This window comes from Erpetoichthys calabaricus, chromosome 8, assembly GCF_900747795.2.
Source record: "Erpetoichthys calabaricus chromosome 8, fErpCal1.3, whole genome shotgun sequence".
NCBI lineage: Eukaryota > Metazoa > Chordata > Cladistia > Polypteriformes > Polypteridae > Erpetoichthys > Erpetoichthys calabaricus.
In genome coordinates this window covers 134,324,591-134,341,719 of record NC_041401.2, presented here as the reverse complement: position 1 = coordinate 134,341,719, position 17,129 = coordinate 134,324,591, and the positions used below count along the sequence as shown (strand labels likewise).

Below are 17,129 nucleotides of genomic sequence, written 5' to 3'. Positions count from 1 at the left end.
TGTTATATGTATGAAGTGTGAACACGTTTTGATCATGAGAAATACACCACTAAAAACACAATAACCTTTTATTTTCAACATAACCCCTGTGAATACCAATACACTCACTCGGGTGAAAACATTTTTCTATGGCACTCAAATAAGATGTTCTATCTTTTGTCACTAAACCAAGTATTGAAAAATGTGTTTCTTGTATATTCCACATCCTTTGCTTTGGTATTGGCTTGCTCTGTTTATAACATACATGCCATCCTCAAACCTACTGTAGTAATACATTTTGCATTTATTTGATGATCTGAAGTACTATTTTGTGATTTTACCTTTATCTTATGTCTTACGTATTAATGTATTTTGTATTGAGTTAACTTCATATCTAGGATCTTGTTTAAGGTGAGGCCAAAATAAAGGGAAAAAAGTACAGTGAACACATTACAAAAATGATTAGCTTGTGAAATCTTGGTGTGACAAATTTGACAGCAATTAAAATACCTGAACCATAAAATGAAGGATATAAACACCAAGGATGCCATTCCTTTCCAGTTAGTCTCCCAAGTTTTGAAAAGTAGAGCAATTCAAGGCTAAAATGTCACAGGGAGAGTTGCTGTCTCTACATTAGCCAAAATGCCACAGTAATGACCTTTAGCTATTTTTAACTGGCTTCAGCTAGATGAATGGCCATTTGACCCGTTTTAGGGATACAATGGCACTTGTTATGGACATGGCAGTGTCTAGTATGTATTGTACAACACTTTTATGAGAAAGCAACACAATCCTATCTAGATCTGATCCTTTGTAAATGTACAGAATGCACACTGCTTAAAAAGTATCATGACATGCCATTCCTGATTTACTGTTCACGTTTCTGCATATGAACTTTGCTGAAATAGAAAACATATACCAAATAAAAAGCTTCATGCAATCATGTAGTTGATTTCTGAAATATACTGATGATTCCGATTAATTTTTCTAGGAAACACATTTCCCAGCATGTTTAATTTTTAAATGGTTTCAATTTTGTACAAGCAGAAGCCTAATGTGCATGCCCTGCATGTTTCTCATATATACTGTAGTTTTGCTCCTACTTGTATTTTAATTCCATAATGAACTGGTGTAGATATAAAACCAGATCTAGCACAGTTATATTTTTATAGTTTACAGTATATTTGTCTCAAAAGACATTCCTTTTTATTTTGTCAACTTGAATAAATTTTATATAATTTATTTCAAATTCAGGTTTAACTGATGTTTAAAGCTTCAGATCAAGCAGCTACTTTCAGCGCAAAAGGATTCACCTTCATTTTATTATATCAGGCTATCAGCTCACATCCCTCCTCCAGCTCACAGTGTGACCTTGAGCAATGATATTGCTTCAACTGTAATAAATGTATGTGCACAACCATATTGTGGCCTGATCTTTTAAGTCACCTTGGTTAAAGGTGCTAGCCAACAACACTGCATATTCTGCAAATGGAGAAAGTTTAAAGTATACCACTGTACATTAACTAAGTATCAAACTGTAACGCTTCTTAAATATCACACTGACTACTGATCATAATTATATTCTAAGTAAATGCATAGACCATGGTGAATATAATTGATGTGTGCTTACTGAATGCCACAATTCCCAATTTCTTCAAAGCAGACATTTTAAGTATTTTATTAAAAAAAAATTAAGAATTAACCTGTAATTTCTTTTGTGCTCTGCTGCATGTCATATTCACTCTATTATACTAAACATAAACTGAACTATCGGTTTGTACATAAAAAGTTACTAAACAAAAATACACTGAATTGAGTTGAATCTTATTTTATAGAAGAGAGTAAAAAAGTTCAACCTTTAGCATGTTGGGTTTTATGCAGCGGACAAAAAATGGGTTGGAAGCACTCAGTGTTGCCATGAGGGAATGTAGAGAATCCTAGAAGAAAAAGCAGAGTGAGGACAGGTTCTCTGAATGGCAGCATAACAACCTTTCTTGCATTTACAAGAATTAAACCGGATGGAGAAAACACATAAAAAAATTGTACAAGAAATTTACAGCTAAACTCTGCATTCAACAGGGACACTGTTCTTTTTTGTACCTAAATGTGTCAAAGTATTTGTTTAGTCCAGTTTCTTTATTATAAATTCCAAATTGCAACTGCAGTCACTGGCATGCATATGCTTGTAACAAAGCATAAGGTTTCTTCATCTGATTACTGCACTTTCCACACCAAAAACACAGCTTGTATATCTAGTAAATCTAAAATCTATGGAATCCTAGAGAAAATAAAGTTAAAAAGATGTAAAAGATAGCCGAACAAATAAAGTGGATGTCTCAGAAAGCAGTTAGACATTATCCTCTGAATTTAGTGTCCGTCACTTCAAATCTTGCCACAAAAGTATTCGCTTTCGTAGTGGTGGTAGTGATAAGTAAATTATACTGCCTTGTCATTGAATTAACTTTCCTAATCCAATATTAAGGTCACGAGGAACCTGAGCCTACTCCAGCAGCATCATAGTCAAGGTAAGAACCTTTCACATATAATACATGCACACCCAAGCACAATAGATTAAATTAGAATTAACAATTATATTAAAGAAAGCCAGATAGGTCTGTGACAAATTTCTCTGCACTATTCAGCACTACTGCAATCATACTCTAACTTGTAGCCAATTGATGAGAAAGTATGTTATATATAAACAAAAAACACACAGATAGGGGGGGGGGGTTGTATTTTTTTCATTTGGTTTTGCTGAATAAGTCCGATTATATGCAACTTCTCCTTACCCATCAGTTTGGTAACATAGTATCTGGACTGCCATTACAACCAACAGCTTTACAACTTTTATCTGCTGCATTATATGGGAAGGTATATTCAACCTTCAGTTTCTTACCCTGAACTGTGAACTGACTGTAGGCTTGCGTCTTGCTGTCCCCATCTTTAATGTTTCTTCATTGTTTCTACTTGCCACTCGTTCAAACAAATCATAGATGAAGTCCAGTCTGTAGATTAAATGGGGAGAAAAAAAATAGGCATAAAATAAACATGTTCTTGCTATTAAAACTTTTGTTCAAAGCTAACATTAATCTGAATGACCCCACCTGCTGTCTTTCAGCATGTTCAAGATGTCATCTCTAAACGTGTCTCTGTTTTTCTCCAATATCCCTTTAACATCATATAAAACCTGTGAAATAAATGGTAAATTACGTACTGAGCCAATCAGATTATACATAAAGTGTACACACACAAAAGGCTTTCCCAATTAAAAGAAACTACCACAGACCTGAAACATGAACCATACACCAGCTAAATACAGTGTACAGTTAAACAGAACATGCCATTATAAAGAAGTGTTTCAAAACAAGGCCTATCGAAGGTAGTTTGGGTAATGTCCATCAAAAAGCAGGGAAAAGAGCAAAAGTTCAGTGTCCTCCATAACGTTTGGGACAAAGAATGTATACCTCTGCTCCATAGTTTAAAATTGCAAATCACACAATTTAGGTGTGGTTAAAGTGCACAATGTAGACTTTAAATTTAAGGGTTTTTGCATACATTTAGGTCTAACCCTGTAGAAATGACAACACTTTTTATACATGACCGCCTCCACCCCCATTCCCCTTTAAGGGCACCATAATGATTGGGACAATTGGCATCTCAGGTGTCTGTAATTAATCAGACATGTTTTATTTCTTCCTCAGTGCAGGCATAAGACACCTAGGCTTGCTTTTACCTACAGACTTTCCTTGGAATCTGTAGTTGCCATTGTTCAAAATGAGAACAAGAGCTGTCCCAACAAAGTCAAAACCGTTAGAGGCACTGGTAAAACCGGATGATTACCTAAATGAATTATGTGGAATTTCTTTATGAAGAAATAATGCACTAGTGAGCTCAGTAATTGCAAAGGGACTGGTAGGCCCAGGTAGAACTCCACTACTGATGACAGAAGAATCCTCACTATGGTAAAGAAAAAGCCCCAAACACCTGTCTGGCAGACCAGAAACAGTCTTCAGGAGGCAGATGTGTATGTGCCAGAGACTACTAGCTGCAGAATACTTCATGAACAGAAACACAGGGGCCACACTTATTAGTCTCAAAAACAGGATGGCCAGATTACAGTTTACAAAAAAGTACTTTGAAGAGCCTGAAGACGTCTGGAAAAAAGTCTTGTGGACAGAACTGACAAAGATGAATCTGAGTGATGGCAAGAGAAAAGTGTGGAAATGAAAAGCAACTGCCCATTATCCAAAGCATACCACCTCCATCTGTTAAACAGTGTGGTGGGAGTGTAATGGCGTGGGCATGTACGGCTGCCAAACTGGTTTTCATTAATGATGTAACTGCTGACGGCAGTGGCACAATTAATTCTGAGGTGTATAGGAACATCTGATCTGCTCATGTTCCAGTAAATATCTCCAAACTCCTTGGATGGCACTTCATCCTACAACAAGGAAATGATCCCAAACATACTGTTAAGGCAATAGCCTACATGAGTTTTTGCAAAGCTAAATAATGGAAAATTCTTAAATGGCCAAGCCATTCTCCCAATTTATATCCAATTGAGCATGCTTTCCATATTCTAAAGAGAAACCTTATGGGGAAAATCCCACAAAACAAGCAGGAGCTGAAAATGGCTACATTCGAGGCTTGGCAGAACATCACCAGAATACACTCAGCACCTGGTAATGTCTATAAATCACAGACTTCAAGCAATCATTGTATGCAACGGATATGCAACAAAGTACTAAATATGACTGCTTTAATATACCTACCATTGCTTTGTCCTAAACACTGTTGTGTCCTGAAATGTGGTGACCATGTATTAAGCATGTTGCAATTTCTACATGGTGTAACAGAAATGTATGCAAATACCCTTAAATTAAACTCTGTTATGCGCACTTTAAAATTACAAACCAAACAATTTAGACTTGATTAAACGATTGAGCAGAGTGGTAAATTAAGGAATAAAATGCAGCTTTGTCAAAACATTATGGAGGGCACTATAGATGATTAAGATTGACGCAACATATTAGGACCATTTATGTACAGCATAAACACAAAGCAAAAATGAAGGCAGCAAGTGACAGCAGGTCCATTTCGGCCATGTTGTTGTATCAGTGTGATTTCCTCCTTATTTTACACAACTTGGTAAATTAAAATCATGCAGTTCCAATGTTTGAGGAGTTGAATGGATATAGACAGAAGGAATGCTCAATACTAAATGAAGCTGTTACAGATGAAGTTGATGAAGAAACTCAATTGTTCCAAGCAGGCTACTGAAAACAGCATATAAAGTTAATTACAAAAACAAATCTAATGTGCTGAAGGTGGAACATTTTAACATCCATATGGGCCACTTTGATTTTCCTTCCACTCTTTAAAGACATGTGGATGAAGTCAATTTGCAGCTGCACAGTGGCCTGGCATAAGTAACCTCCCCATCTTGCACACCATGACCATTTAATAGAGTAATTTGTTTCACAAATGGAAGGATTTGCGTGCAAACTATCGGGAAAGAAAAAACATAAAACAAAAATATTTCAAGCAGTACTAAAAGGAGACAATTCAACAGATATGAGCAAATAAAACCTCTGATACTCTTAAAGGAAGTCAAATAAAGAGCTTTTATTTATTGGCCTTTACAAATCTCTTTGGCATCTGCTTGCATTTCCCACACACTCGCTAATTTTTAGCTGCCATGCTAAACACAAGAACAAAAACAGAAAAGACATTCCTAAAGGCAAACTGTAATAGTGAAAACGTAGAAAGGTTTTTTATGTCTCCCACTTGACTGCGTTGACATTGTGCAAGGGCAACAACAAAAGTGGACATTTTATCTGGTGAAATGTGTAGTCTCAAGTTCTCCTCTGGCCCCCACCGCCCACTATTGTGTACATCACAAATCAGTCTTTCCTGCTTTTTAGCAAGCTTCACAGGCAGCTATCACTAATTCAGCAGGTCACGCAATTCTGTGCAGGGATGTACTTGGCAGGATTCCCAGGTTCTGTATAACTCAAATCTAAACAAAAGCTCACCACCCACCCCCACCTGCAGAGTATTTAAAAAAAAAGCAACAACTTAGGGATGCCAAACCCAGACGCCTACTTGGAATTCTCCACAATTATTTGCTACTCAAGAGGAGTGCCAAAAATTTTCTACATAAAAGAAACCAATGCAAACATGAATATCATATATAAAGCAGGATAGCACATTGAGTCAAAAGGAACGCTTCCGCCACTCTAAGGACTAGGGTTTGACATCCAGCTCACTCATGGTTTGCTTAATTTGCATGTTTTCAACCTGGATCCTCATTAATTCTCTTTAAATGCTGTGCTTTATTTCCAATGTGGTAAGGTGACCAGTCCCAGTAGCAGGGAGTGCTCTGTGGTAATTTCTAAGGCAATCCAGTGTTAGAATAATCTGAACATATTAGCAGCAGGTTTTTTCATACATGTACAGTAATCCCTCGCTATATCGCGCTTCGCCTTTCGCGGCTTCACTCCATCGCGGATTTTATATGTAAGCATATTTAAATATATATCACGGATTTTTTGCTGGTTCGCGGATTTCTGTGGACAATGGGTCTTTTAATTTCTGGTACATGCTTCCTCAGTTGGTTTGCCCAGTTGATTTCATACAAGGGACGCTATTGGCAGATGGCTGAGAAGCTACCCAACTTACTTTCTCTCTCTCTCTCTCTCTTGCGCTGACTTTCTCTGATCCTGACGTAGGGGGATTGAGCAGGGGGGCTGTTCGCACACCTAGACAATACGGACGCTTGTCTAAAAATGCTGAAAGATTATCTTCACGTTGCTACCTTCTGTGCAGCTGCTTCCTGAAGCGACATGCTGCACGGTGCTTCGCATACTTAAAAGCTCGAAGGGCACGTATTGATTTTTGCTTGTTTGTTTTTCTCTGTCTCTCTGCTCCTGACGGAGGGGGTGTGAGCTGCCGCCTTCAACAGCTTTGTGCCGTGGTGCTTCGCATACTTAAAAGCCAAACAGCCCTATTGATTCGTTTGCTTTTCTCTATCTCTCTGACATTTGCTCCTGACGCGCACTCTTTTGAAGAGGAAGATATGTTTGCATTCTTTTAATTGTGAGACGGAACTGTCATCTCTATCTTGTCATGGAGCACAGTTTAAACTTTTGAAAAAGAGACAAATGTTTGTTTGCAGTGTTTGAATAACGTTCCTGTCTCCCTACAACCTCCTGTGTTTCTGCGCAAATCTGTGACCCAAGCATGACAATATAAAAAATAACCATATAAACATATGGTTTCTACTTCGCGGATTTTCTTATTTCGCGGGTGGCTCTGGAACGCAACCCCCGCGATGGAGGAGGGATTACACATATCCGCACACATTATGCATAATACTTAACATACTGGATTTGTGTGTGTGTGTGTTTTTATATATACAACAACATACACTCATTGTGACCAGTAGGGAGTGCCAATGAGTCCCTAAACCCCTTACACAACACTACCACAAGTAGTCCTGGGGTCAATTCATACTTTTGTTTAACAAATACCTCAACAGAGGTTACTTTTAAGCTCTCTCACAAGCACAATAGGGCCTTCTTTCTCTTCCTTCCTTCCTTCCTTTCCATCCACCCCCTCCAGGTGAGTTTCCTCCACCTCAAAGATGTAACCCACTGGGAATAATTCCACTGCTACTGCACTGCATGTTGGAAGCACTTCCTTGTCGAGGGTAAATTCCTTAAAGCAGAGCTGGTTTGTCCTTGCAGCACCCCCTGATGGCACCAAAGGAACCAGCAGGGCTGTCTAATGGAACTGCAATATTTAGCCTGCCCTGCAGGTATATATGCAAGAACTGTAGCCTAGGGAGACTTCCACCCATTGTATTGGGGGGAAGCAAACAGTCAATGCAAGTGTTTACCTCCTCTCCTTCCATTAAACTGGCCTCTAAGCCTTGTAAAAACCTTGAAACATCCTGGCCAGAATGCCAGCCCCTGCTTCGTATTCATTACAAAAGATGTACATACAGTACATACACATACTTGTGTGTATTATATATACAGTATTCCCTCCTCCATCACGGGGGTTGCGTTCCAGAACCCCCCGCGAAAGGTGAAAATCTGCGATGTAGAAACCATATGTTTATATGGTTATTTTTATATTGTCATGCTTGGGTCACAGATTTGCACAGAAACACAGGAGGTTGTAGAGAGACAAGAGCTTTATTCAAACACTGCAAACAAACATTTGTCTCTTTTTCAAAAGTTTAAACTGTGCTCCATAACAAAACAGAGATGACAGTTCCGTCTCACAATTAAAAGAATGCAAACATATCTTCCTCTTCAAAGGAGTGCGAGTCAGGAGCACAAAATGTCAGAAAGAGAGAGAAAAGCAAACAAATCAATAGGGCTGTTTGGCTTTTAAGTATGCGAAGCACCTCGGCACAAAGCTGTTGAAGGCGGCAGCTCACACCCCCTCCGTCAGGAGCAGAGAAAGAGAGAGAGAGAGAGAGAGAGAGAGAAGAGAGACAGAGAAAAACAAACAATCAAAAATCAATACGTGCCCTTCGAGCTTTTAAGTATGCGAAGCACCCTGCAGCATGTCACTTCATGAAGCAGCTGCACAGAAGGGAGCAACATGAAGATAATCTTTCAGCATTTTTAGACGAGCGTCCCTATCGTCTAGGTGTGCGAACAGCCCCCCTGCTCAATCCCCCTACGTCAGGATCAGAGAATGTCAGTGCAAGAGAGAGAGAGAGAAAAGTAAGTTGGGTAGCTTCTCAGCCATCTGCCAATAGCGTCCCTTGTATGAAATCAACTGGGCAAACCAACTGAGGAAGCATGTACCAGAAATTAAAAGACCCATTGTCCGCAGAAATCCGCGAACCAGCAAAAAATCCGCGATATATATTTAAATATGCTTACATATAAAATCTGCGATAGAGTGAAGCCGCGAAAGGCGAAGCGCGATATAGCGAGGGATTACTGTATATATATATATACACATACACACACACAAAAACAGATATGCACATATACACAAACATATATTGTATATACGCAAATATACTGATGTTCATAACAACATATGTACATAAACAATAACACACATATACAAATACATAATATTTATACACATATACATACATATATTGTGAAGTGCGAGTCCCTATCTTGCACCCCAAAGCACGAGTCTCAGTCTCAGTACTTTAGCAGAAACAGCTTTATTCAGCATGAAACAGGAACAGCACGGTTATTTATTGTAGCAGGATCTACCACTCTCTTATACACAGTCACAGCAATCAGGCAGAGTCATGGCCAGATTAGTTGCCAAGTAATAATGTCCCATGCATTTATAATGTTCTCTGCATCACCCATTGACGACAGGCACTTACAGCATGAACACGGCCAGCTCAGATTTGCTTTTGCTGCGAGCTGCTACAGCGCTGGGAGCCTGCGGTTGCCTGGCAACTAATAGGTTGTCTTCAACAGACGTGGCAATCATGGTTCAGGATGCTCTTCGCCATGTCATCTCGTTGGGGGGCAGTCACAAAAGAGTATAGAAATATTACAATATTATATATATATATTTCTCTTCTGGTTCGTCCTGCTTCCACTTCAAAACCGGTCCCGCCCTATTCGTCGTCTTCCATGTCATGCACTATACTGGCCTGCTGAACGTAATACATCCAACAAGTACTCGGGGTGCTGCCACAACGGTAAAGTAGCTTTACCACCCATGCGGGAGCCACCTGTGTCTTTACAACAGTTTCTTACATAGCAAACATCAAAAGCTAAAAATTATCGTGAACACATTCGAGAATACAACCCTTCTCTAGCGTTTGCTTCCATGGGTGCACAGATAACTCAGCCTCCTGGCCACAGGTCCATACTGTTTTAAAACACGCGGGCAAATTTATCACCAAATCTCTCCACTATACACTAATACTAACACTTCTACCTCTCCAGGATATGGACAGTTGTATGTTTTTGACACAGCGCAAGCTACTAAATTACGCTTACAAAATAAAGTAAATTCTGCATGCAGCGAAAATGTACTTCTCCAGCTAGATTCCATGATCAGAACCATCAACCCCTTCGCTAAATCATACAAACACATGCATGAAATTCCTCAGTCCAATCCAACAGCATCTGTACGAATGGTTTTCAAGGAAACCCCTAGGCAGGATTTACGACGATATAATGCCCCGACATGTCACACCAATGTTGCAGCGATTTTCATCGGAGAAGATGGCGAAACGCCTGTCGAAAGGGACATTTGCATCTATCCCATAGGCAACTCCTGAAAACAGATTTCCACGCTCAATATGAATTGCGATCCTATGGTTTACTGACTTTTATTCCCTTACGGAGACATTGGCGGGCACAAAGATTTACATGTTCCCGATAAAAGAACCGCCAAGCAAACAAGGCTTACTCAATGCCAATTTTACGCGTACAGATTAGCAATGAGGAATACATTTAGTATTTTGCACTCCAGCGGCAAACAATTCCAACAGTACGTCGTAGATGCGTATGATAAAACAGAGGGCGCACGTCTCAACTATCTCCGATTACATCAACAAGATCTGCACGTGGAACAATACAAAGGACTTACAGATGCACTGCAAGCAAACGCTGAAAATAACGTACGTGTAGGCAAAATGATTATATTACCATCCACATTTCCAGGAAGTCCAAGATACATGCAACAAAACTATCAGGATGCCATGGCCATAGTACGTAAATTTGGAAAGCCTGATTTATTTATCACTTTCACATGTAATCCTGCTTGGCTGGAAATTCTAGATGCACACTGCATCTTTCAAGAAGTATTTATTTCTTCTTGATTTATGAATTCCTTTCTCACCATTTTCCGTTCCTATTCTTACACCGCCGTATGCTACGGCGGGTGTCGGCTAGTATATGTATATATATATATATATATATATATATATATATATATATATATATATATATATATATATATATACACACACACACACATATATATATCTATACTAATTAATAAAAGGCAAAGCCCTCACTGACTCACTGACTGACTGACTGACTGACTCATCACTAATTCTGCAACTTCCCGTGTAGGTGGAAGGCTGAAATTTGGCAGGCTGATTCCTTACAGCTTACTTACAAAAGTTAGGCAGGTTTCATTTCGAAATTCAACGCGTAATGGTCATAACTGGAACGTCTTTTTTCACAATATACTGTAATGGACGGCAGCTCGATGGCCGTGGGAGGAGGAGTTGAGTGTCACGTCATCACGCCTCCCACGTAATCACGTGAAAAGACTGTGAACGCAGTAGGGAGAAATGAAGGATGAGCCGCAAACAGCGAAGAACAAAAAATTCATTAAACAATTGAAAAGGGAGCGAAACAATAAGAAGCGAGCGAGTGAAGCATACAAGCATCTTCATAAGGGAAAAAAGCACGGTGTAAAACGTAAGTTTAAATTAAGTTTATAGAAACGCTCCCGCTGCGGATTGCAATAACATATTCGCGAGATAAAAGTTTAATGAGAAGACACGAGGTATAAACGAACCACACGCCGTAGCGCAACGTTAGGGGCTTCACCTCTGGCGCTGACGATAGAGATTCGATTCCCAAGAGGGGATGCAGTGACTGTGTACGCCTGATGAGCCCAGAATTAGGGAGAAACACATGTCGCATACTCTTTGCATTATTGGAAAGTAAACTATTAAAACCATTCTATGATCTGCTTCTGGGAACAGAAAGAGGGCACGTGGCGGACGTAAGGCGACTTGCTGACAAACCACAAGCGTGACCTGGCAGGTAACCACCCATACAATCAGATTGTGATTCAGAAAACGAATGCCATGAATGTAATTACCACGATCTACATACTGTCAAATAAACGAAACACACGCCGTAGCGCGACAGCTGTGAAAAGGGAGCTTCACAAAAAAAACAGATCCTTAACAAATTGTTATTGGTATATTTTCGATCCGTTTAAAAAGGTTTTCTTTTCTTCTTAATAAAAAATTAAAAGCAGTACTTCGCCGCAACGAAGCGCGAGAATTTGGCTATATATATCTGCTTCTCGCAATTAAAAGAGGGCACGTAGCGGATGTCAGATGACTTGATGACCAACCATAAGCGTTACCTGCCAGGTAACCACCCATACAATCAGATTGTGATTCAGACTAGGAATGCAATGAATGTAATTACCCCGATCTACATACAAGGCGAAAGTCTTGCAACATTCAAAGATGATGGTTTGGGATAAGTACACCATGGAACATAAAAGAGCTTATGAAGCCTTGAACCGAAAAAAGCAAGATCTCAGAGATCGTAAAAAAAAAAAAAGGAGGTAATGTCGTTTTACTTGCTGTAGATTTTAGTCAAACATTACCAGTTATTCCACGAGGGAGACCAGCAGATGAACTCAACGCGTGTTTAAAATCCATGCTTCTCCCACGGTCGGTTATATGACGCGTGTTCTCGGGTAGGTACATCAAAAAATGTATACATTTAAGCATGTAATGGGCAAAGAAAAAATGAGGTATACCCGAAGGCACTGCAGTAGTACTCAATGTAACTTTACTTCTTAAATGTTAATGTTTTACTTTTTAATAATTTATACGCTTCTTATATGTTGTTCAAATTCTTTTATCAAAATACCAGTGACCGCGCAATGCACGATAACATAGAGTGAATACACCATACGCATCCGCCCACGGCCGCCCTGGTGTGCGCAGATAGGAGATGATTCTACAATAAAATAAAATAAACATAAAAAGAGTAATACAATCATCACCCATAAAGGGGATAGCAGACGTGACGTACTATATGTGTACCAGATTTCAAGTCAATAGGTGAAACGGTTTGCAAGCTACAGGTGATTTAAAATCCTGGACAGACAAACGAATAGCCACAGTAGCAAATTATAGAAGATTTTACTGTTTAATAATTTATATTTATATGAAATGTGCACCTCGCAGTTAGGAGACCCGGGTTCGCTTCCCGGGTCCACCCTGCGTGGAGTTTGCATGTTCTCCCCGTGTCTGCGTGGGTTTCCTCCGGGTGCTCCGGTTTCCTCCCACAGTCCAAAGACATGCAGGTTAGGTGGATTGGCGATTCTAAATTGGCCCTAGTGTGTGCTTGGTGTGTGGGTGTGTTGGCACCCTGCCCGGGATTGGTTCCCTGCCTTGTGCCCTGTGTTGGCTGGGATTGGCTCCAGCAGACCCCCGTGACCCTGTGTTCGGATTCAGCGGGTTGGACAATGGGTGGATGGATGGATGAAATGTGCTTCTTATATATTACTTCATATTCTCATATGATAATGATGTTAATGTTGTTTATATTGATTTCTATGTTATTGTAAGTGCATGTATGTGTGTATATGTATGTATATATATATATATATATATATATATATATATATATATATATGTGTATATGTATATATAATATATGTATATCTATATGATATATCTGTATATGTGTGTATATATATATATATATATATATATATATGTGTATATATGTGTGTGTGTATATATGTGTATATGTGTGTATGTATATATATATATATATATATATATATATATATATATATATATATAAAATATGTGTATATGTATATATATATGACAGCAACACTCATAACAATCACAACACAATTACATTGACAATCATGTTACGTTATTTTTAAAATGTTTCCTTTACTTTTTCATAACCTCTTTAACACACTACTTCTCCGCTGCGAAGCGTGGGTATTTTGCTAGTATATACACATATATATATATATATATACACATACACACACACACACATACATATATATGTGTATATATGCTGTCATGCAGGTAGGCCCTTGTTTGTTAATACAGTCATACTGTATGTTACATTTGATGTAACAGTGTTTTATTCATAAAATGTGCCCAGTCGCACTTAGTCTGACTGGAGATCGCAGGGATATAACTGACAGGCGGTAAATTATGTGTTTATTTTTCTATATTATCCTATTCAGACTGCTTGCTGAATAATACTTGGAACAGCAATGTGATTTCTGTGTAGTCTTTTTGGTTTCCTTTTCACAACACAAAGTGGTGGTCCTATCTTGGACACAGTGACAGAGCGAGGGCCAGCTATGAAGGCACTGAATGACTGGAAAAATACCAGTGTTACATATCACCAATAACATATTTAGGAATAGGAATAAGTTGTTCTCTGAACATAAAAGGGACATAACTGCTTTAAACATTTACCTCTCCTGCATAGTGCTTGATTCCAAATTGGTGGTCTGCCATTCTGGGTTTCACATAATACTGGTTGGTCTACAGTGGGGAAAAAAATAAGGGGAGAATATTTAGATTTATGAAGATTAAGTGAAAGTATGCAGGTATATACATGTTGTATTGACCAACTCTTAATACTGTCTAATTCCAAGATGTTTTTCAATTTATTTTTGTATACTTAGGCAAAAGATATTTTAATCCCAATGGAAACTGCAACGGAGTGTAGAAACAGTAAGACACTGAACTAACAAAAAAAAACACAACAAAACAAAAACTGCTATTTAATATAAAGTGTAAGCAAAAAGTCAATACCCTTCAGAGACAAAGAGAGCAATACTGTACTCCTCTACCACAAGGTGGGGCTCCATATAGACTGCAAGGACTGTTCACAGAAATAACCTCATATACAGCTTACTTCAAATCAGGTATACCATTGTCATGTAGAGTGTGACTGACATTTTCCAAAATGGACAGTAGTTTAAGTGTCCTTCTCACAATTATGCTACTACCAGAGCATACACGTTGCCACCCACAACAGAGTCCAGCCTTCTTTATCAGGTATTTATTATTATACACTTTAAATACAAGTTGAAAAGAATACATAAGGGGTGTGGCTACGTAACAAATTTAAATATTGAACATACTGAAACTATCATCCTGTTATACATGTAAGCCTGTGAGATGAGCTAAAAGAAGAGAAGTCATGTTGAATATGCACTAAATTGTACAAGTAATTTCGCATAAATCCAAGCACTTTTTTTCCCATTGCTTTGCTTGATGTTAATGTCCACAGAATGCTCTGCCAACAACTGCTAAACCAATGGAACAAAATAAAAATATAATTATCATAACTAGTATATTTGTTTGTACTACAAATTACAATTCCAAAACTATTTCTCTTATTCATATTGATCTGGACACCATTCCTTTCACCAGGGATCTTTTGCCTAAGCAAAACTTTCTACAAAAGACCTACTGGGCAATAAAGTGCTACTCACATAAGTAGACAAGTCAGCTCACTAACATTAGATGGGGCATCCTATTGGATTTCTGTCCCCCCAAAAATAGATTTCTTTCTAATATTGGAGTTAATGGTGGAGTTCATGAAGACCCTAGGAGTATGGATTACATTCATGCCAAACTTCACATTTGGTTTACTGTTTTCACCACTCTAAAAATAACTTTGTTCAACTTATTTTATTTTGGTACTTTAGTTTAGGTACTGCAAAAATGCATCTATTATTCATTTACTCTTCTATAACAAGACCTCAAAAAAGGCTTATTCATCGATTTGCACTACGGCTCACTGACATGATGGTAAAATTTCTTGTTAATATGAAGGATTCACATATTTACTAAACATGTACTGTATTAACAAGAGAAATGTGTTTCAGTTAAGACCCCTCAGACCACTCTAAAGTGACGTTTGTTAGCAGGTCACATTCCAGAGATGAATAAACACTTAACTGATGCTTTTTAAGTGTTATGAAGACCCAAAGAAATGTTTGTTAAGTTCTTGTTACATAAGAGTTCATGAGCAATGAATGCATTTTGACAGTACCTAATGCATTAACTTTATTTTTACTTCAGAATAAGAACATACAAAGCTGTTGTACACATGGACATCATGATAACCGATTACTTTGCATTACATTCCAGCTGCCAGATAAAACTTACCGCATGGCGACTGTGCAACTTCTCTAGCAATGTGTAATCTGTGCCTTTGGGAAACCTGCTTTCCTCATTTATCAGGGCCAGCAAGCCTAGTTTCTGCAAATGAGCAAAATCAAGATCAGTAACTGCAGTGTAACTAACATGCAATAGCCAAAGTGTCAAAGATTACTCAACATTAATTGTGAGAAGATCAGACAGAGTTTAAAAAAAACATACAAGGTCAATGTACCTAGTGTTTCTGTGATTAGAAAAGCATTTTGTAATGGACTACATATACAGTACTTTCAAGCTATTCCTGGTATCCATTAGTGCTGTATTTTGTTATTAATATCTGTAGACATTACTGTACTAATCCAGCTACATATTTAATGTCTTTTTCAGACTGAAACAAAATAAAGAGGGCAACGTCTTTATACCCAGCTACCCACAAAATCTATAATAATAATAATAATAATAAAAAAAATGTTTTTAAGCATAAAGACCATTTCCTAATCATATTTGTCAAATTGATACAGATAACAGATATATGGCACTGACATTTTTTTTTTAATTAAATATCTATGGAACAAGAGAAAAAAAAACAACATTCACAGTGCTTGCAGCATTATGTGTTACATTCAGATAGCTGTCTACAACTCTGAAATAATATAAATGGATGAAGTGATTGATAGATAAATTGTGCTCAATTATGATTTTGGTTGCCAACTAATCTCTAAGAACCTAAGGCAATGAATTTACTGTTGCTTTTGACCAGAATTGATTTAGGTAATTTTAAAAATAACAATAAATAATAACAATAATACATTTCATTTATTCGTAGGCTTCTTTCTAAATACTCAAGGACACCAAGCAATAGATAAAACACACATTATAAATAAAAAAAAAACAAAATAACAAAACGTAAAATCAGTTAGTTTTTCTTCTCATTCATTTTCTTTATCTTCGCCATTTGACATACATAAATGAAAGACCTGTGTGTATATCAACCAGTCTGCTCTGCTCAAACAATCATAGCCACTAGATGGTGCATGCATGCACTTTTAGATTTTTTCCCCGTGCTTGCATGCACCTCACTTCTCACTATGAAAGACCTGTGTGCAGAAAATGCACCTCAGCTCAAAAATGTGCAAGAGAAGCTCCTCGGCAACGGAGGGCAAAGCTTTATGTTTTTGCTAAAAACTATCTGGAGGTATTTTCTCAAGACAATACAGCTAAGATA

At 38.0% G+C, this 17,129-nt stretch overlaps 1 protein-coding gene across 1 annotated transcript in view; it reads right to left on the bottom strand.

Annotated features, from left to right (window-relative positions):
* Positions 1-17,129, bottom strand: part of LOC114656608 (unconventional myosin-X-like) — a 441,287-nt gene that overhangs the window by 168,463 nt on the left and 255,695 nt on the right. The window contains exons 15-19 of the mRNA XM_051931412.1: positions 15,914-16,006; positions 14,207-14,275; positions 3,084-3,166; positions 2,876-2,984; positions 1,836-1,916 (exon numbers count right to left, since the gene is read on the bottom strand). Of these exons, the coding sequence (XP_051787372.1) occupies positions 1,836-1,916; positions 2,876-2,984; positions 3,084-3,166; positions 14,207-14,275; positions 15,914-16,006 (435 nt within the window). The remainder of the gene's footprint in view (positions 1-1,835; positions 1,917-2,875; positions 2,985-3,083; positions 3,167-14,206; positions 14,276-15,913; positions 16,007-17,129) is intronic.